This window comes from Nomascus leucogenys, chromosome 10, assembly GCF_006542625.1.
Source record: "Nomascus leucogenys isolate Asia chromosome 10, Asia_NLE_v1, whole genome shotgun sequence".
Taxonomy (NCBI): Eukaryota; Metazoa; Chordata; class Mammalia; order Primates; family Hylobatidae; genus Nomascus; species Nomascus leucogenys.
In genome coordinates, this window is record NC_044390.1 from 12,022,890 (window position 1) to 12,045,302 (window position 22,413).

Below are 22,413 nucleotides of genomic sequence, written 5' to 3' on the forward strand. Positions count from 1 at the left end.
TTCAGTAAGACAAATCGGAGACAAATCATTTATACTATTTTTTTATTTTATTTTATTTTATTTTTTGAGACAGAGCCTCGCTCTGTCACCCTGGCTGGGGTGCAGTGGCACGATCTCAGCTCACTGCAACCGCTTCCCAGGTTCAAGCAATTCTCCTACCTCAGCCCCTCGAGTAGCTGAGATTACAGGCGCCCACCATGTCTGGCTAATTTTTGTATTTTTGGTAAAGACAGGGTTTCACCATATTGGCCAGGCTGGTCTTGAACTCCTGACCTTGGGTGATCAGCCCGCCTTGGCCTCCCAAAGTGCTGGGATTACTGGTGTGAGCCACTGTGCCTGGCCATATTTTATTTTCTTGTTTGACATCACTGGGACCTTCCTAATTATGCATGGATTGGGTTAATATTAAAAGAAGTTTATAAAGCTAGGCATGGTAGCTTACGCCTGTAATCTCAACACTTTGGGAGGCCAACACTGGTCAAGGCCAGGAGTTTGAGACCAGCCTGGGCAACACAGTGAGATATTATCTTTAAAAAATATTTTTAAAAATTAGCTGGGCATGGTGGCATGCACCTAATAATCCCAGCTACTCAGGTGGCTGAAGCTGAAGGATCGCTTGAACCTAGGAGGGTGAGGTTGCAATGAACTATGATTGTGCCACTGAATTCTAGGCTGGGCAACAGAGCAAAACTGTTTCTAAAAAAGTTAAAACTGGTGGGGTGTGGTGGCTCACTCCTGTAATCTCAGTGCCTTGAGAGGCCGAGGCAGCAGGATCGCTTGACCCAGCAGTTCAAGACCAGCCTGGGCAACACAGTTGGGTCACATAGTGAGACCCCATCTCTATTAAAAAAAATTAATAATAAAAAATATAAATTAAAAAAATATAATTTTGTCTCTCTGAATATAAACCAACTAGATGATATATATTTTCACTGAAGAAACGTGACTGGGTGGCAGAATTAAGTGTTCTGAAATATGCAGACAAGAAAACTCAAGACAACAATATTTTAGCTAACAAGAAACTCAGTAAAATCTCTACTCTGTGTTTACACAGACATTTGTGCCCTCAAGACACACTTATCACATTCTGCCTCATATTCTGGGCATTCTTAGTGTTGCTAGATGTCTGTTTCACCTACAAGTGTAAATAAGTTCCTTAAGGCCAGGAACTGTACCTTGTTCATTACTGTGTCCCCTATAGTGCCTACACATTAAAAAGTGATTGCCAAACTGCCTCTCAAATGTTTCTGCATAATTGATACTTGAAAAATTCATAAGGACTGGGCATGGTGGCTCACGCCTGTAATATCAGAACTTTGGGAGGCTGAGGCAGGCGGATCACTTGAACCCAGGAGTTCAAGACCAGCCTGGGCAACATGGCAAAACTCCATCTCTACAAAGAAATACAAAACAAAGCCCAAGCATAGTGGCTCACGCCTGTAATCCCAGCACTTTGGGAGGCTGAGGTAGGTGGATCACCTGAGGTCAGGAGATCGAGACCAGCCTGACCAACATGGTGAAACCCCATCTCCACTAAAAATACAAAATTAGCTGGGCATGGTGGTACATGCCTATAATCCCAGCTACTTGGGAGGCTGAGGCAGGGGAATCACTTGAATCTGGGAGGCGGAGGTTGCAGTGGGCCAAGATCATGCCATTGCACTCCAGCCTGGGCAACAAGAGCGAAATTCTATCTCAAAAATAAATAAATAAATAAATAAATAACCAGACATGGTAGTACACATCTGTAGTCTTGCTTACTTTGCAGACTGAGATAGCAGGATCACCTGAGCCCAGGGAGGTTGAGGCTGCAGTGGGCCAAGACTGCACCACTGCACTCCAGCCTGGGCAACAGAGTGAGACTTCACCTCGAAAAAAAAAATAAGGAAACATTCATTACCTGACATTTTACCAATGGAAGTAATTCTGGATATAGAAGTAGTAGAAGCTCTAAATATACAATTAGGACCAATGCCAAAGTTAACAGCAATCAAGCCAAAGCAGCTCAATGTGCCAAAAGAATTTCAATTACCAATAATTTCTGTAATTTATGAGTTATTCTTGTTACATATATACATTTAATTGCATTTTGAAAGAGCTATGAAAGCTAAAAGTTGTCCCATCTTCAAATGCTCAGTATTTTACCTTGCTACAGAAAAGGAAGTACAGTAGAAAGTATACAGGACAAAGTAAGGTGGTGAGATCCAGATTTTGGTCACAGTTCTCGTTTACCAAATATGTGACCCTGGGTGAACTTATGAGGGCCACAGAACTCAAGTTTCTTTACCTTCATAAAGAGGATAATACTACATGGGTTACCAAATCAAAGCTGTTATAAGGATCAAATGGCTTAACATGCTTTGAAAACTGTAAAGTGTTCTACATTCCCAGGCTGACTGACCATTTGGGAAATTTTAAAACATTCCTTCTAGAATATAAGGAAGCCTTTTTATTTTTGCTCACTGAACTTTCTTCCTTAATCATGATTTCCCTTTGCCTCCAATCTTACTGTCCTTCCCTTTTTCATTAAACATCAATAATAACAGTAATGAAACTTTAATTTTAATTTTTTATTTTTGAGACAGGGTCTCACTCTGTCTCCCAGGCTGGAGTGCAATGGCACAATCACAGCCTCGAACTCCTGGGCTCAAGCAATCTTCCTACCTCAGCCTCCTGAATAAGCTGGCTCCCTCCTGGGACCACAGGCATGTACCACCTTGCCCAACTAACTTTTGTAACTTTTGTCGAAATGGGGTTTCGTCATGTTGCCCAGCCTGGTCTCAAACTTCGGAGCCTGACTCAGCCTCCCAAAGTGCTGGTATTACAGGTGTGAGCCAACCTGCCCATCCCTTTACTTTCAATAATAGTAGTAATAGGAACTTTGCAGTATAAGGGACTTTTAGGATATAAGAAGTTAGGTCAGTGAGTATTAGGATGGCTGATAATGGAATGATTTTCTAGGGTAACCTAATTCTTAGTTAACTAGATATTTTGAGAGTAACTCTAATCCATTCAGATTACTTGAACAAACACTGATATATCTCCTATCATGAATGAGAGGCCCCAGGGACACCAAAATGAATTAGATACAGTACAAACTTAGTAGGAAATCCAGTGGGGAAAAAGATACATAAACAATTTTCAATTATCCAGGGACACATTAATTGGTATTCTGATGGGCCAGTGTGAGGACTAATTGTTTCAAAACATAAGTCTATGTAAAAACTGATTGGATGTGACTTCTCATTAGCCTAGGAGCTGGGTTCCTGCAAGGCAAAGAGGAGTCTAAGAAGTAAGGGTCTTTCTCCCAATTCTTAACAACAAAAATGCTCCTAGATAATCAAAAGCTGACTGTAGTTTTGTTGTGACTTATTTTAGTTTATATCCAAAGTCTCTTAAGCAATCTCCTGTTCTATTTACTGAATTCTAAGTTGATTTTACTTTGAATATAATGTAATAAATGTTTCTATGTTTAGGGCCCTAAAAAATGGGAGAGTGGGGCAAGCAAGGAAGCAGGGATGGAAAGCTTCCTATAAGAGCAGGATTTGGTGGCCGGGTGCGGTGGCTCAGGCCTATAATCCCAGCACTCTGGGAGGCTGAGGTAGGCAGATCACTTGAGGTCAGGAGTTTGAGACCAGTTTGGCCAACATGGTGAAACCCCTCCCCTACTAAAAATACAAAAATTAGACCAGGCGCAATGGCTCACACCTGTAATCCCAGCACTTCGGGAGGCCAAGGCAGGAGGATCATTTAAGGTTGGGAGTTCGAGACCAGCCTGGCCAACATGGTGAAACTTTACCTCTATTAAAAATACAAATATTAACCAGGCATGGTGGTAGGTGCTTATAATCCCAGCTACTCGGGAGGCTGAGGCAGGAGAATCACTTGAACCCGGGGGCAGAAGTTGCAGTGTGCCAAGATCATGCCTCTGCACTCCAGCCTGAACAATGGAGCAAGATCCAGTCTCAAAAAATAAAATAAAATAGAGTAGGATCTGGCAAACTTTTGAGCATTCTATTCAACAAAGGCGTTTACTGAGTAAAATATTTTCCTCGTCTCAAGCATAACAAATTGCCTATTTATTACTTTACTTTTACTCTATTCTTCAAATAGCTCTTTTCTCCTTAATTCAATAAGCAAGCTTTCAATTACAAATGGTGGCAAATAAGAAAGAAGAGACAAAGGTCAAGGTCAAGCAGAGTTGTATTTAAAAAGTCAGCTGCACTTGCATGTTTATCAGAGCACTATTCACAATAGCAAAGACATTTGAAACAAGCCCATCAATGGTGCACTGGATAAAGAATATGTGGTGTATATGTATACAATGGATTATTACACAGACATTAAAACAAATAAAATCATGTACTTTGCAGCAACATAGATGCAGCTGGAGGCCATTATCCTAAGTGAATTAATGCAAAAACAGCCAAATACTACATGTTCTCACTTACAAGTAGGAGGTAAACATTGGGTACATATGGACACAAAGATGGGAACAATAAACACTGGGGACTCAAAACAGAATGGAGGGAAGAGTTGAAAAACTACCTATTGGGTACTATGTTCACTATTTGGATGATGGGTTCAGTTGAAGCCCAAACCTCAGTATATGTAATATATCCACGTAACAAACCTGCACATGTACCCCTGAATCTAAAATAAAAAATAAAAATAAAAAGTTGCCTGACAAAGTTAAATATAAAAAGGCAAACCTACTGTAGCCTTCTATACATGTCTACTTTAGAAATGGGAGAACAGAGTTTACAGACAGGAAAAGGAAAAAGAAAGCACAATTGGCTGAGAAAAAAGACTTTAATACTCTATTTACTTATTTGGGTCCATGCTTTGACTGTCAAACATGTATTAACAAGCTTTCGAGAAAATATTAACTATACCCAGTTCTTTAGAAAAGAAAGGCAGAAATTACATTTCATTTTTTTAAAATGGCTAGGTACATAGAAAAAACACAATGAGAATCCACCAAAATGTTAACAATGATTATCTTTGGAAGATGGGACTGTGAATTTACCCTTTATTCGCACATTTTAAGAAATACTAAAAAAGTAATCATGCCACTGCACTCCAGCCTGGGCAACAGAGCCAGACTCCGTCAAAAAAAAAAAAAAGAAATACTAAAAAAGTAATACATGTAATCGAACAAGAGAAAGTTACCCTTGACCAGTCCCTTACTCCTGCCCTCAGCCAAATCCCAAGAGTGGGCTACACAGATAACCACTGTTCGGTCCAGACCTTTTACCTCTGCATTTATGCATATGCACATATGCATATGATGGATCATCTTTTAAACATACAAATAAGATCATATGATAGATATATATAGATGTGGCTCTGACATGCTTTTTTTGTTTCTATTTGGAGATCTTTCCATGTCAGTAACAGCTACACGACAGTCACAGTTAAGATGTAGCATAATTTATCCATTCCCCTCCCCAACCCACATTTTTTTTAGAGATGGGGGTCTTGCTATGTTGCCCAGGCTGGTCTCAAACTCCTGGCCTCAAGCAATCCTCCCACCTCAGCCTCCCAAAGTGCTGGGATTACAGGCATGAGACACCACATCTGACCTATCCATTCCCCTTTTGACTGACATTTAGGTTTTCTCCCACTTTCCATTATTGCAAACACTCCTGCAAATTACAGGCATATACAATAACTAAACGCTTTAAATTTTCTATATTCTTAAAAGTTTAAAACTTTTTAAACATTAAAAAAATTTCACTTACTTTGGACTGGAAATAAATGTTTCAAGATAGTTCTCTTTGACATCACCCATTTTACTGCAGCTACAGCCATGGTGTTTCAAGATGCTTATCAAGTGGTATGAAAAAAGATGTTTTGAAGAGAAACTGCTTTTAAAACCTGCTTCTAAGCATACCAATTTCTACTCCTGCTGAAGAGATGAAGAAAAATCAGTGCTACCTATGGTAAATTTAAGTTATATTAAACACCACAAGAACAAGGTAAGAATCACTGCCTAGAAGTCAACTGAAGCAATGCTTTTAAACAACTTGGCAATTCCACATGATTTAACAACAGGACGAAGAGCAACATGGACAGAATATAAGATCAGAACCACTGGAACTATGTCCATTACTACTTATCTTAGATGCAAACTTCTCTGCACCCAGTGCAGCTCCTTCCACTTAATACTTAGTAAATGTGTAATTACTCTTGAAACAGTCACTCACAAATGGTACACAGAGTATTCATTCTCATAATGCTAGTGTGTCTGTGTACAACCTCCAAGGTTCCATACACAAGATACTACATCACTTACAGTACTATCCTGTTTCTGATTAAATGAAATATTTGTCTGCCCTGAGCCATTAATAATAATAATAATAAAGAAATATCAAACAAGGCCTATCCTTAACCTGTTACTCAATTGGAGGAACTCATAAATGCCCTCAAGTCCCAGATAAAATTTCACCATCTTATATGTGTATAAGGTCTTTAATTTTCCAAGGTACTTTCGCCACCATTTCATTTTGCTCTCGTATTAATCATGTGAGGTATCTTTATTCTGATTCATGAAGAAACTAAAGTACAAAATTTAAACGTCTTGCTTCCAAGGACTTTAGAGTCAGTCACTGCCAAACTGGGAAACTTTTAAACAGGTCATTAACTAAACGATCCTCAGTTTCTCCAATGACAAAATGGGGAAAACCACAATCTTTATGGGCTGTTGTGAATAAATGACAACCATTGTTAAACCTTGTTTTTAACAGTCTTCAATGAGTATCCGTGCCCTTCCCCCAATCGTGATAAAAGAGAATTAGGACACAGGCCCTCTTATTTGCTAGTCTAAACCACTCACACTGATACCTTGCACTGCCAGTACATTAACATCGTTAACCCTGAGCTCATAGCTGTGCTTTTTAGTTTACAACCCATTTTCATATACAATATGTGCTCTGACTTTCACAAGTCTGTGAAGCAGGCATCTCCATTTCAGATTAAGAACAAAGGCTCAGAGAGGTCAATCGATTACTTGCTCAGTATATCGCTGCTTAATACACGTGTGGGACGTAAACCCATGACCTCTGACCACGAATAAAACATCTTGGGGAAAATTAGGTCCCCTCTGTCCGAAGCCCAGAGGCAAGCACACCCTGCTGGGAGTCAGATTATTCACCCCAGGAAGATCATTTCAGAGGTCAAGTCCCTTAGCCCGGAATTCAACCCCAAAACAAAAGCTACACAGCCTCTGAGGGTCAGAGGTTTAAGGAGCAGGCTACCAGGAGCACAGGGACTCTTCGACCTAAAGGAGTCCCTAGAGCCACAAGCTGCATCACCTCCCCCCGGGCGTCCGCCAGGGAACAAAGGGGGCGCTATAGGAAGCGCGCGGCCACATGCTGGCCCTTCTGTAGGAAGGACAAAGGCTGGGGATGCAGGCAGCTTCGCCCTGCCGGGAACGACAGGCGGGAGACCTCGACAACTGCCGACAAACACTGTGGGCCTGCCCAGTTTCGAGGGAGTCCTCGACAGGAGGAGTAGAGGGAAGCGGTTACCTTGACAGCTTCTCACCACGAGCCCGCCATCTTGTTTCAATCCTGGTCCCACGAAACAGCGCCGCGCGCGCCCTCCGGCCCGCGGGGCATTCTGGGAAGTGTAGTTTCCGCAGGAAAGCGGCCCGCGTGCAGAGAAAGGGGGATCGTTGCTATGGACTCTTGCCTTTAGTTGCGGAAGCGTGGCCGCAATGTTACTAAGGTGCCCAGAAAAACGAAATCATTGCCCCAAACACATACCCTTAGTAACAAGCTTTTTTTTTTTTTTTTTGTGAGGCAGTCTCATTCTGTCACCCAGACGAGTGCAATGGCTCCATCACGGCTTACTGCAGCCTCTACCTCCTAAGCCCAAGAGATCCTCCCACCTCAGCCTCCTGAGTAGCTGGTACTACAGGCACACACCACCACACCCGGCTAATTTTTTAATATTTTTGTGGAGACGGGGTCTCGCTATGCTGCCCAGGCTCGTCTCAAGCAATCCTCCCACCTCGGCCTCCCAAAGTGCTGCAATTACAGGCATGAGCCACCATGCAAGCCTACAAGTACTTTTTAAAAAAGTTATGTTAATATTCAGAGAAATCGTAGATTGCTCTTTAGTAGATGAGTTAAAGTTTCCCAGGGGAGGAGACATTCCAGAGAAGCCCTGAAATGTGGAGGCTAGGGTTTGGACGTTTGAAATCAGAACCTGAAGAGGCCCTCCACTCAGAAAACCTGGCCCTGTGCCCTCAGAACTGTGCTGGCTACCTATTATGGGAGGAGGTAAATATGCAGAATCTTGGACCTCGCTTTCCATCTTAGGAGAAGGGAACGACCCCTGGGCCTTTGCACTCTCTGTTCCCATTGCCAACAATGTGCTTCTCTCACCTCTTCTCATGACTTTATAGGTCTTTCTCAAATATCATCTTAGAAAGGACCACACCATTAAAATAGCCTCACCCACCCTTATTCCATGCCCCCTTTTATTTTCCTTCAGAACATTTACCATTACCTGACTTTATATTGATTATTTGTTTGCTCGTTTAATGTCTCTTTTTTTTGTTGTTTTTTTGAGACGGAGTCTCGCTCTGTCGCCCAGGCTGGAGTGCAGTGGCATGATCTCGGCTCACTGCAACCTCCGCCTCTCAGCATCAAGCGATTCTCCTGCCTCAGCCTCCTAATTAGCTGGGATTGCAGGTGCCTACCACCACACCCAGCTAATTTTTGTATTTTTAGTAGAGATGAGGTTTTGCCATGTTTTCCAGGCTGATCTCGAACTCCTTACCTCAGGTGATCTGCCTACCTCGGCCTCTCAAAGGGCTAGGATTACAGGCATGAGCCACCACACCAGCCTCGTTTAATGTCTCTTATGTTGGATAATGTAAGCTCCTTGAAGGCAGAGACATATGTCTATCTTGTTCTTTACTGTATGCAAACCCAGCATCTCAGACTGTGCTTGGTCTCATTATAGGTCTCCAGTAAGTGTTTGCTGAATGAATGAAAAGACTAGATAACACTGCAAGTATCCAAGACAGTAGATAATTGGCTGGTAAAGCAGAAGCGGTCGCCTGGAAATTCCCTTCTCCCATGATTTGCAAAATTTTGCTTTTGTGTATTTTTCTAAGAAAGAATCTATAGCTTTTATTATGTATTCCAGGGAATTGATAAACCCCTCAACAAGTTAAGAACCATATTCCTGAAGTGACTAATATTGAAAGTAAGTGAACACAGATCACATAGTAAAGAAAACTAAATATGGACTGTGTAGTGTGTCTCCTCATTTCCCATGGAATATCAGGAAGCTTATCTTTGCTCTTATAGAAGCCCACAGAGTGCCCATCTGTGTCCTTTCCAGCAGTGTCCATCCTCCAAAGCTACCCATGATGTCTTTCTGGACTATGCAATATGAAGGGACCGAGAGGAGAAACAGATTTGAATGAGCAGTCAACTGGACTGATTGAACATTCCCTGCATAAAGCGTAAAAAGAATGGATCAAAGATAATTCCAGATGTCAAGTCTTGATGGCTGTGAGCAGAGTGGGACCAGTCCCCAACAAGGAGACTCACTTAGTGGGACCAGGGAAGGTCTCACAAAGCTGAGACCAGAAAAGAAACCAACATTTTTGGGGGAAGAGAGGGGACAGACAGGTTTAGGCTGAATGAGGGAACAACTTACACAAAAGCTTTAATGTGGCGGAAATAGCTTACCATATACTGGAGTAGGGTGGACAGTGCAGAGGAGAGTGGCAGGAGATGAGGAGAGTCGGAGCCGGGTCATGTTGGGCTTCATAAGCCTTGGAGGGGTTAACATGGATTTAGGACACAGGACATATGTAGAGATTAAATAGAGTAGGTGGTACTGTGTGCCTGCAATGCTAGCTACCCTGGGAGTAGGAGGCTGAAGTGGCAGGATTGCTTGAGCCCAGGAGGTCAAGGCGGCAGTGAGCTATGATTGTGCCGTGCACTCCAGCCTGGGTGACAGAGTGAACCCTGTCTCTTGAGATTTTTACACAAAAGAAGTGGCATAATTTGATTTCTATTTTTAAAAGGTTACTCTGGCTGCTCTGGGAGGAGTGGTTTGGAGAGTGGCAAGACCGCAGGCAAGTCTAGCAAGGAAGCTACTGCAGTACTGCAGTCAAGAAATCATGTGATGGAGGGTGGTGGCAGTGGAGATGGAGAGAAAGAAAGAGTCCAGATGTATTTTGAAATTGGAAGTGATGACTTAACTTGCTGATGGATTGATTGAGAGGGAGGAAGATACTTCAGGTGATGCTTTGATGACTAGCTTGACAGTGGCGCCCTTCATAAGACAAGGAAGACTGAAAGAGGAGCAGGTTTGGGGAGTCTGATGAGGGTGGAAATGCATACTTCCGTTTGGGAGTTGTTGAGTTTGAGATGGCTCTGAGACACTCCAGTGGAGATACAACACAAGACAGCAGCCTGGGCAATATAGTGAGTGAGGCCTTGTCTCTACAAAAAATAAACAAAATTAGTCAGGTTGATGGTGCGCACCTGTGATCCCAGCTACTAAGGAGGCTGAGGTAGGAGGATCGTTTGAGCCCTGGAGGTTGAGGCTGCGGTAGCTGTGGTCATGCCACTGCACTCCAGCCTGAGTAACAGAGTGAGACCCCCATCTCCAAAAAAACAAAAAACAAAAGGCAGGTACTCGAAGAGGTGTGTTTGGAGAGTAGAGGTTGGACTAGGTATAGAAAAAAAAGATAAAGGGCCTGGAAGCTGGCCCCAGGGAATTCCAACACTTAGAAATCAGATGGAGGAGGATAACCTTGAGCAAGGGCCTCCCAGGAGTGGCAGTGAGAAAGGTAGAAGGAAACAAATATAATGATGTAAGAGTAGTTAAGAGAGGCCATGTCACAAAGTGTTCCTAACTTAAGAAGTCAGTGCTAGCAACTTAAAAAGTATAATTTCCGAAAATACAAACTTGAAAAACCAGCAAATAACTTACATTGGACTACATAAAAGTGCTTTATTTTATTTTATTTATTTATTTTTTTAAGACGGAGTCCTGCTCTGTCACCCAGGCTGGGGTACAGTGACGTGATCTCAGCTCACTGCAACCTCCACCTCCTGGGTACAAGTGATTCTCCTGCCTCAGCCTCCTGAGTAGCTGGGATTACAGGTGCCCACCACAATGCACAGCTAATTTTTGTATTTTTAGTAGAGATGGAGTTTCACCATGTTGGCCAGACTGGTCTCGAACTCCTGACCTCAAGTGATCCGCCCACCTCAAGTGATCCGCACACCTCAACCTCCCAAAGTGCTGGGATTATAGGCATGAGCCACTGTGCTCAGCTACAAATGCTTTAAATTCATGCTAGTAAAACGAAAAACAGACAAAATTCTAGAACTTTGGAATTGGCATCAAATGGCTTCCATTTAAAAGAGGATTGCCTTTTCTTCTGTAACTTCCCAGAAGAAAAAAAGTCATTCTTTGTATCACTCAGAGAGCAAAGACTCCAGAGCAATCTTACGACCAAACTATTAGGAATGATCTTTCTGGTGGGGCACGGTGGCTCACACCTGTAATCCCAACACTTTGGGAGGCCGAGGCAGGCGGATCACAAGGTCAGGAGTTCCAGACCAGCCTGACCAACATGGTGAAACCCTGTCTGTACTAAAAATACAAAAATTAGCTGGGCGTGGTGGCACACGCCTGTAATTCCAGCTACTCAGGAGGCTGAGGCGGGAGAACCACTTGTACCCGGGAGGCAGAGGTTGCAGTGAACCGAGATCACACCACTGCACTCCAGCCTAGGCGACAGAGTGAAACTCTGTCTCAAAAAAAGAAAGGAATGATCTTTCTAAACACTTCAACAATTACTGTCACTGTCATTTTACAAACAGAAGTAACAGAGGCACAGAGAGGTTAACAACTTGTTCAAAGTCACACAAGTTACTGTGCTTTGAACCCAGGAACTACTATTACCAGTGATCGTGAACTTAACCACTGTACTAGACTCAGCCATGCTTATTTCAAAATACAAAATATAGATTAGACTAGGTGCTGTGAAGTGCACCTGTAATCCCAGCTACTCAAGAGACTGAGCGAGGAGGATTGACTGAGCCAATGAGTTCAAAACCAGCCTGAGCAACACAGCAAGATCCCATCTCAACAACAAATAAAACAGATTTTAAAAAAATGAATGCAGATTTTAAAAACAAAACCGAAGAGATAATCACTGCTAACATTTTGATACATAACTTCACTTTACATTTCTTTTCTTTTTTTTTCTTTGAGACAGGGTCTTGCTATAGTGCCCAGGTTGGTCTCAAACTCCTGGCCTTAGGCAATCCTTCTGCCTCATCCTCCTGCGTAATTGGGATTACAGGCTTGAGCCACAGCACCCGGCTCTCTTCTTATATCTATATTATGATAATAGCTAACATTTATTGAGCACATTATGTGTACTATCTGAAGCTGTATGGCAAGTAAATGGTGGAGCTGAGATAGGAACTGGATAGCCTGATTCTCCTTCAATCTCCCTTTCTTTCACACAAACACATTATTTTTAGGTTTTCTTCTATTACTGTTAATATGCATATATAAATAAATATACATATACATGTATGCACATATTTTTTCCTATGAACAACCTAAATATTGTCAGTGTAGAACCACAAGCCTCCTAGAGATCATCAGGACTTAAAGGGTTATTTCAATTATTAAAGATCTTTACATTGGGTATGGTGGCTCATGCCTGTAATCCCAGCACTATCAGAGGCCAAGGCAGGAGGATCTCTTGAGCCCAGGAGTTTAAGACCAGCCTGGGCCATATAGTGAGACCCCATCTGTACAAAAAATTTTAAATTTTGTTTTTTAAAAATGAAGTCTGGGGCCAGGTGCGGTGGCTCACGCCTGTAATCCCAGCACTTTGGGAGGCCAAGGCAGGCAGATCATGAGGTCAGGAGTTCAAGACCAGCCTGGCCAACATGGTGAAACCCCGTCTCTACTAAAAATACAAAATTAGCTGGGCGTGGTGGTGGGTGCCTGTAATCCCAGCTACTCGGGAGGCTGAGGCAGGAGAATCATTTGAAGCCAGGAGGTGGAGGTTGCATTGAGCTGAGATCGTGCCATTGCACTCCAGCCTGGCCAACAGGGTGAGACTCCGTCTCAAAAGAAAAAAAAAAAAAATGAAGTCTGGGAATGGTGGCTCACGCCTGTAATCCCAGCACTTTGGGAGGCCAAGGCAAGAGAATTACTTGAGACCAGGAGTTTGAGACCAGCCTGGGTGACATAGTGAGGCCCCCGTTTCTACAAAAAATAAAAAAATTAGCCAGGTGTGATGGCATATGCCTCTAGTCCCACCTACTCAGGAGGCTGACGTGGGAGGATCACTTGAGCCCAGAAGGTTGAGGCTGCAGTGAGTCATGGTTGTGCCACTGCACTCCAGCTTGGGTGACATAGCAAGACTCTGTCTCAAAAAAAAAAAAAGAAGCAAAACAAAAAAGAAAGAGAGAGAAATCCTTACAATATAGCTTTCATCTTTTTTTCTGAGATGGGATCTTGTTGTTTTGCCCAGCCTGGACTCAAACTCCTGGGCTCAAGCAATTCTCCTTCCTCAGCCTCTCAAGATGATATTTTTCATTTTAAAGTTAATTCATTATTAGGTGCTTTCCTGCAACTCCTAGATTTTTAATTTATTCTAATTCATTTACTTATCTAATAAATATTTATTGAGGACCTATTATATGTACCAGACACCAGAGCAGCAGTTTGTCTTCACAGATTATATTTTCAGAGGGTGACAGGTACTAAATATATACTGATGGGATTAATTATTATATGACAATTTTGTTGAGTGTCTCAGAGGAAAGGGATGTCACGGAGCACATACCAGGAACATCTGACTAGTGTACTCAGGACAGGAAAGGCTTTCCTGAGGAAGTGCATTTAAGCGGAAATGTGAAGGAAGAGTAGAAGTTAGGTAGAGGAAGAGGGCCAGAGGGAGCAGCCCCTGTGAAGGCGCTAAAATAGGAAGTAGTATGATACTTTTAAGAAACAAAAGAGCCTGTGTGGTAGCTCAGCCTATAATCCCAGCAACTGGTGGTAGGGGTGGGGGCATGGTGGGGCAGGAGGATCGCCTGAAGCCAGGTGTTTGAGACCAGCCTGGGAAGCATAGCAAGACCCTGTCTCTAAATAAATAAGTAAATAAATAAAGGCCTGTGTGACTAGAATATAGGGTGCTAGCAAAAGCAATGAGGCTGATGGCAAAGGCAGATTTATTTTAATATTATTCCTGACAGCCAAAAACTGGCTGGTTCAAGTGCAGCGGTGTTTACAACTCATTGATCATAACCAGTTACAGATTTCTTTGTTCCTTCTTCACTCCCGCTGCTTCGCTTGACTGGCCTAAAAAAATAATTAACAAATAAAGCTTTCTAGGAGACCACATTATTTCAAACTTAACCAAAAATCAAGACCCTGTTTTTCTAGTAAGCACTAAGTGTTCTCTTTAAGAGGTGCTTCCTTTGCCTTGTTAAGATAAATGTTATACCTTAAATCATAGAGATAAATGTTCCCACTAGAAACTGAGAAATCTATAGCAGAAACTGCAAGCTATCCCCTAACAGATGTTTCTCCCCTTCCTCTGTATTAACGGAACCCCTAATTCAGGGATATATGGTTACTCACAATTATAAAATTCACACCTTATTTTTTTACAAAAAAATTAGCCTGGCATGGTGGCACGTGCCTGTAATCCCAGCTACTCAGGAGGCTGAGGCACGAGAACCGCCTGAACCTGCAAAGCAGAGACTGCAGTGAGCCAAGATTATGCCACTGCACTCCAGCCCAGGTGACAGACCGAGAGCCTGTCTCAAAAAAAAAAAAAAAAAAATTACATTTTTCAGCTTTCCCTTGCAAACCTAGGTGTGGTCATGTGACTTCCTTAAAGCCAACTGGTATGCACCCTTTGCTCCCTACTTCATCCTTCCTCTTGGAGTGTGGATTTAATGGTCATTATTGTAGAATGCCAGGATGGCCTTGACCTTGGAATGATGGAGCAGTCAGCTGGAAAGAGTCCGGATTTTTGATGACTTTGTAGACAAGGTTCCTGAGACTTCCTACTACAGATTTTTACAAAAGAGAGAAGTAAACTTTTATCTTGTTTAAGCTGCTGTTATAGTAATTGCGGTTTTTGCCATTTACAGTAATGGCAAAAGTTAGTGCAAAAGTAATTGCACCAATTTTTGCCAGACACCAGAGCAGCACTCTTCACAGATTATATAGTCAGAGGGTGACAGATATTAAATATATAATGATGGGATTAATTATTTTATGACAATTATTTTGAGTGTCTCAGAGGAAAGGGATGTCATGGAGCACATACCAGGAACATCTGACTAGTGTACTCAGGACAGGAAAGGCTTTCCTGAGGAAGTGCATTTAATTTGCCGTATAGTCTGTGAAGACAAACTGCTGCTCTGTTAGTAAAAGACAAAGTATTAGGCTGCTGTGCAACAACCTAATACTTTGTCTTTTACTAACAGTGGAAACTAATCCTATCTGAAATGACAGAATCAAAATAATTCAAATCAGAAATAATTCAAGAAAAATAACTATAAAGGATTAGTATTGATAAAAATATAAGGTCCTCTATTCTACTGAGTACAATACAGATCACAAGCTATAAACTATTTTTCCTTCAAAAGTTTTCTTATGACCATTCCAAGTGAGTTTTACGCTTAATATCTTCTCTATCCTTAACATCTTAAAGGGCTCCCCATGTGTAGGACCATCTTATTTCTTTTTTTAAATAGAAATTTATTTTATGTATTTATGTATTTATTTATTTATTTTCATTTTCGAGACAGGGTCCTATGCTGTCACCCAGGCTGGAATGCATTGGTGTGATTTCAGCTCACTGCAACCTCTGCTTCCCAGGCTTAAGCAATCCTCCCGCCTCAGCCTCCCTAGTGGCTGGACTACAGGCACAAACCACTACCCCTGGCTAATTTTTTGTATTTTTTGTAAAGACTCAGTTTCATCATGTTGCCCAGGCTGGTCTCGAACTCCTGGACTCAAGTGATCCACCCACCTCAGCCTCTCAAAGTGCTCAGATTACAGGCATGAGTCACTGTGCCTAGCCAGGACCATCTTAATTATTTTCTTTATAGCTCCTGGAGGTCCAGCATGTTAGGTAGGCAGTAGAGTGTAGAGGTTAAGAAATGGAGTCTGAGAATCTAGCTGCCTAAATTTGAATTTCCCCTTGCTTCTCTTAACTATGTTATTTGGGGTAATTTAACTACTTAATATTTTTGAGTCTCAGTTTATCCTTTGTAAAAGTAAGATAATATGTTTTCTGGCTGGGTGCAGTGGCTCACACCTGTAATCTACTTCATAGAATTGTTGAGTGGAACAAATAACAGAAAGTGAGCAAAAAGCTTAGCAAAGTACCTAGCAGGTAGTAAGCACTCAATCAATGCTAACCATAATCATATCTTATAGATGCTTAACAAAATCTTGTCTAATAATTATTTGTGAAAATCTATACCAAGGAGATGACTTATTTCTTAGGCATTAAGAAAAGAAATAAAAGCCTTCCCTTTTGACTACCAGGAATAATCTAATAAATGTAACTAAAAATGAAAAAATAAATCTGGTCTAAAATGAACAATAATGGCCAGGCACAGTGGCTCATGCCTGTAATTTCAGCACTTTGGGAGGCTGAGGTGGGTGGATCACCTGAGGTCAGGAGTTCGAGACCAGCCTGGCCAACATGGCAAAATTCCATCTCTACTAAAAATACAAAAATTAGCTGGGTGTGATGGCACCCACCTGTAGTCCCAGCTACTTGGGAGGCTGAAGCAGAAGAATCGCTTGAATCCAGGAGGTGGAGGTTGCAGTGAGCCAAGATCATGCCACTGCACTCCAGCCTGGGCAATAGAGGGAGATTCTGTCTAAACAAAAATAAAAACAAAAAGGTTGGTATATCTGTTAGGGTCCCAGAAGAGAACAGATGACTTACTTAAATCGGGATGGTTTCAGGAGGGTTTGTTTGGAGAAGGTGTCTTCACAGAAGTGTGAGTTGTATGTAGGGGAATCACAGAATCACAGGTAGTAGTAGTAATAGTAGTAGCAGTAATAGTAGTAGAAGAAGAATTTGGGCTTAGTAAAACTGGCTGTTCCTTCATGCCTCTCCAGGCCTGAAGGTGCAAAGAGAGGGAGCCGTTATCAGAGCCCAGAAAAAGAGAGTCCTGCAGCAGCTACCTTGAGAGCAGCAGTAACTTTCAACTGAAGGGCATAGCCAGCCTGAGGTGACCTTGAAGGAGTAACCCAGAGTAATAATTACCCTGACCCCTCCATCTTTCCCGTCTCCCATGGGTTAAGGGCCCAATCTCATAAGACACAAGACTGCCCCCCCCACTGCAGATGCCAATCTGTGATGTAGACATGTGTGTGTGTGTGTGTGTGTGTGTGTGTGTGTGTGTGTGTGTGTGTATACTGGAAAATAGCACTGTAGGTGGATCTGGTTTATTTCATTATAGATATGTATATATATGTGTGTATATTTGTCTGTGTGTGTATATACGTGTACACATCATATATAATATATGGTATGTACATATGTACACATCACATATTACTATATATGTGATTTGTGTGTAAGTATTCTATATGTAAGTCCTTAGAATGTATTATATTCACTTTGTAGCCTATTAGTTTATCTTTGTAATTCTAAATTTTTTTTTTTTTTTTTTTTTTTTTGAGACGGAGTCTCGCTCTGTCGCCCAGGCTGGAGTGCAGTGGCGCAATCTCGGCTCACTGCAAGCTCCGCCTCCCGGGTTCACGCCATTCTCCTGCCTCAGCCTCTCCTAGTAGCTGGGACTACAGGTGCCCGCCACCACGACCAGCTAATTTTTTGTATTTTTAGTAGAGACGGTGTTTCATCGTGTTCTCGATCTCCTGAGCTCGTGATCCGCCCGCCTCGGCCTCCCAAAGTGCTGGGATTACAAGCGTGAGCCACCGCGCCTGGCCTCTAATTTTTTTTTTTACATGGGGTCTCACTCTGTCACCCAGGCTGGAGGGCAGTAGTACTATCATGACTCACTGCAGCCTTGACATCCTGGATTCAAGTGGTGCCCCCACCTCAGCCTCTCAAGTAGCTGGAACTACAGGTGTGCCACCATGCCCAGCTATTTTTTTAATGTAGAGATGGGGGGGGGTCTCACCATGTTGCTCAGGCTTGTCTCAAACTCCTGGGCTCAAGCCATCCTCCCACCTTATTCTCCCCAAATGCTGAGAGTACAGGTATGAGCCACTGTGCCTGACCTATGATTCTAATTTTTAAAGACTTCTTATTACAGAAAATTTCAAACATATACAAAATTAGAAAGAATAGTATAATAAACCACTAGGTACCTCTCATTCAGCTCAACAATGATAACTCATGGCCAATTTTATTTCATCTGTACTCCCACCTTGTACCTTCTCCTATATTATTTTGAAGCGAATCACATGTAGCCTGTAATTTCATCTATAACTATCTCGGTAAGAAACACTAATAGGTAAGAACTCCTTTCTTCTAACATATGTCATTATACAATTTTTAAAAATTGACAAGGATTATTTAACATTCTCAAATATCCAGTGAATATACAGCTTTCCAGATGGTTCATAAATGTCATATTTTAAATTTGTTTTGCTTGTTTGAATCAGAATCCAAATTAGATCCATGCATTTTAACTGTTTGAGATCACTTTTAAGTTTCTTTAATTTACACATTCCTCCTCGATTCCTCTCTCTCTCTCTTTTTTTTTTTCCTTGCATTTATTTGTCAAATAAACTGGGTTGTTTGCCCTGAAAACATTCTCACAGTCTGGACTTTGCTGAGTGCATCCTTGGGGCAAACTTTAACATGTTCCCAGGTCCTTTGTATCTTCTGTAATTTGTGATCCCAATTTTTTTAAAAAATGATTTCCTTAAAAATCATTATATTAAAAAGGACAATTGCACTCATATGTTTATCACAGCACTAGTCACAATAGCAAAGTCATGAAACCAACCTAAGTGCCCATCAACAGTTGGCTGCATAAAGAAAATGTGAGATAGATAGATAGATAGATAGATAGATAGATAGATAGATATCTCATGGAACACTATGCAGCCATAAAAAAGAATGAAATCATGTCCTTTGCAGCAACGTGGATAGGGCTGGAGACTATTATTCTAAGTGATCTAATTCAGAAACAGGAAATCAAATACCACATGTTCTCACTTATAAGTGGTAGCTTCACAATGGCATACATGGACATAAAGATGGAAATAATAGACACCCAAAGGGAGGAAGTTTGCAGGGGGACTAGGGTTGAAAAATTACCTATCAGATACAATGTTCACTATTTGGATAAGGGATACACTAGAACCCCAATCCATCCCCACCAGTGTGAAATACAGTCATGTAGCAGACATAGACATATACTCCTTGAATCTAAAACTACATTAAATTTTAAATAAATTTTAAAAATTTATCTTTAGGTAGCCAATTTAGACTTGTAAGTCTATGTTGGAGGGTGTAAAAAATTGTATTAGGTTTGGAAGCACTATTAGAGTATTTCATAGGTGAGTTGCCATATTTAGATTTTTTTAATTTATGAGAATTATTTCAGTACTTGAGAATATTTATCAGTCAGAAAAATTGAAGGGCTGGAAAAGAAAATCATATATGCTAGATTTATGAATGCAATTTTAAATGTTTAAATGGCCAGGCATGGTGACTCATGCCTATAATCCCAGCACATTGGGAGGCTGACACAGGAGGATCACTTGAGCCCAGGAGTTCACGACCAGCCTAGGCAACATGGTGAGACCCTGTCTTAGAAAAAAGAAAAAAAATTAATATTTAAATGTATTTAACTTACTCAAGTATTATTTTAGCTGCTAGTCTATAAATAGAATAATAAGAACTATTACAGCCATCAAAAAGAATGAGTTCATGTCCTTTGCAGGTACATAGATGAAGCTGGAAGCCATCATTCTCAGCAAACTAACACAGGAACAGAAAACCAAACACTTCATGTTCTCACTCATAAGTGGGAGCTGGACACTGAGAACACATGGACACAGAGAGGGGAACATCACACACCGGGGCCTGTCAGGGGTGGGGGGCAAGGGGAGGGAGAGCATTAGGAAAAATACCTAATGCATGTGGGGTTTAAAACCTAGATGACCAGTTGATAGGTGCCGCAAACCACCATGGCACATGTATTCCTATGTAACAAACCTGTGTGTTCTACACATGTATACCAGAACTTAAATTTAAAAAAAAGAAAAAGAATAATAAGAACTATAAATCAAACCTGAAAGCTTGAGGAAAAACTATACTTTACTGTTACTTCAATCAATTTAATGTTAATTTTTTAAAAATCCGTAAATGACCAGGCATGGTGGCTCACGCCTGTAATCCCAGCACTTTGGGAGGCCGAGGCAGGCAGATCACCTGAGGTCAAAAGTTCAAGACCAGCCTGGCCAACATGGTGAAACCCCATCTTTACTAAAAATATAAAAATTAGGCCAGGCACAGTGGCTCGTGCCTGTAATCCCAGCACTTTGGGAGGCCAAGGCAGGTGGATCATTTGAGGTTGGGAGTTCCAGACCAGCCTGGCCAACATGGTGAAACCTCATCTCTACTAAAAAATACAAAAATCAGCCTGGCATGGTGGCAGGTGCCTGTAATCCCAGCTACTCAGGAGGCTGAGGCAGGAGAATCATTTCAAACTGGGAACCTGGGAGGCGGAGGTTGCAGTGAGCTGAGACTGTGCCACTGCACTCCGGCCTGGGTGACAGAGTGAGACCCCCATCTCAAAAAAAAAAAAAATTATGTGAATAATCTTGTGCCTCAAAGACAACAAAATACATCAACTTAAAGATGTTTTTGCCCTCATCTGTCAAAAATCACATCCAGACAACAACAAGAACAAAAACAGAAGCCGACAGAAACAGGAATACCTGACTTGGTAGAGCAAAGTCAAGCATGCAAGTAGCACCAACGCTCAGGAATTGGTGGCATCAAGTATTTAGGAAGGCAGGAGGGATGAGGGGGCTGAAAAGTGATGGAATATTTGAAAATCAGCATAAAGCACAATTAGACCTCAGACTCCCATATCTAACAGCCTACCCCAGTTGGAAATGGAAATACAAATCCCAAAGTTTCTGGATTTAGGAAACTTATACCTAGAAGAGGGCAGAGGAGAAGAGTCCAATGGAAAACTGGAGAGGTGGCTGGGATGGTGGTTCATGCCTGTAATACCAACACTTTGGAGGTCCAAGCGGGAGGACTGTTTGAAGCCAGGAGTTAGATACCAGCCTGGGTAACATAGCGAGGTGCCATCTGTACAAAAAAGAAAAAAAAAATTAGCCGGCTGTGGTGGTGCATCTGTAGTCCCAGTTACTCAGGAGGCTGAAGCTGAGGTTGCAGGATTGCTTAAGCCCAGGAGTTTCAGGGTTCAGTGAGCTATGATCTTACTACTGCATTCCAGCCTGGGTGACAGAACAAGACCTTGTCTTCAAAAAAAGGGAAAAAAGAAAAAAGAAGACTTGGGAGGAGGAATGCCAGGTCTGTTTTTTGAGCCTGGTCTGCAGCCTTTCCTGTGATCATGTGAACCACCCCATGTCCTCCCAGTGAATTCCTTTTCTATTTAAGTCAGCCTGAGTCAGTTTCCATGCCTATAACCAAGAACCCTGACTAACGTAATATTTTGCACTTACTTGGTGACAATTCTATTAACATTATGTTTCCATCCCCCATAAGCCCATAAGGGTAGTTTTTTTCCTGCAACCTCTGCCTCCCGGGTTCAAGTGATTCTTGTGCCTCAGCCTCCTGAGTAGCTGAGATTACAGGGACGTGGCCAGCTCGTTTTTGTATCTTTAATAGAGATGGGGTTTCACCATGTTGACCAGGCTGGTCTCGAACTCCTGACCTCAAGTGATCCGCCCACCTCGGCCTCCAAAGTGCTGGGATTACAGGCATGAGCCACCCCGCCCGGCTCCATTTACTTTTATAGGAACATTGCAGAATCAGTGATGGGTCCTACAAAATCAGTCTAGTGGTGCATGCACTTAAAGGTACTTAAAGCTGTCGCTGGGTGAGATAACATTCACAAACACTTTGTAAAGCATAAAACACTAAACAAAGCAAAGCTGTATTACTCTGATTCTCCTGGGTCTCATGTTTCCAAGGGTCTTCCATGTGAGATAGCACTCCTTAGGGACTGCCTATGACCCTGGAAGATCCCACTTAGGTCCTTCTTACAGGCTGGTCTTGTGTTGGTTAACAGTTTGTAAGTGCTCAATGTCTTATGTTGAAGGCATGAATATAAGCCACCAGGCAATTTTTCTTCCTTTTTTAAAATCAGTGAGCAGTCTTTTCTTCCCACACCCCCACCCCACCCA

At 42.0% G+C, this 22,413-nt stretch overlaps 1 protein-coding gene across 7 annotated transcripts in view; it reads right to left on the reverse strand.

The window, feature by feature from the left end:
• Positions 1-21,299, reverse strand: part of MRPL42 (mitochondrial ribosomal protein L42) — a 50,276-nt gene extending 28,977 nt beyond the window's left edge. For 4 of the 7 annotated variants that reach the window (XM_003259667.4, XM_030819860.1, XM_030819859.1 and 1 more), the window contains exons 1-3: positions 20,971-21,060; positions 7,533-7,726; positions 5,745-5,908 (exon numbers count right to left, since the gene is read on the reverse strand). In XM_003259667.4, the coding sequence (XP_003259715.1) occupies positions 5,745-5,814 (70 nt within the window). In that variant the 5' untranslated portion in view covers positions 5,815-5,908; positions 7,533-7,726; positions 20,971-21,060. Of the gene's footprint in view, positions 1-5,744; positions 5,912-7,532; positions 7,727-20,970; positions 21,061-21,195 lie in introns of those variants that run through there. The other 3 variants (XM_012500086.2, XM_030819858.1, XM_030819857.1) reach the window with 2 other exon arrangements.
• Between the last annotated feature and the right edge of the window lie 1,114 nt (positions 21,300-22,413).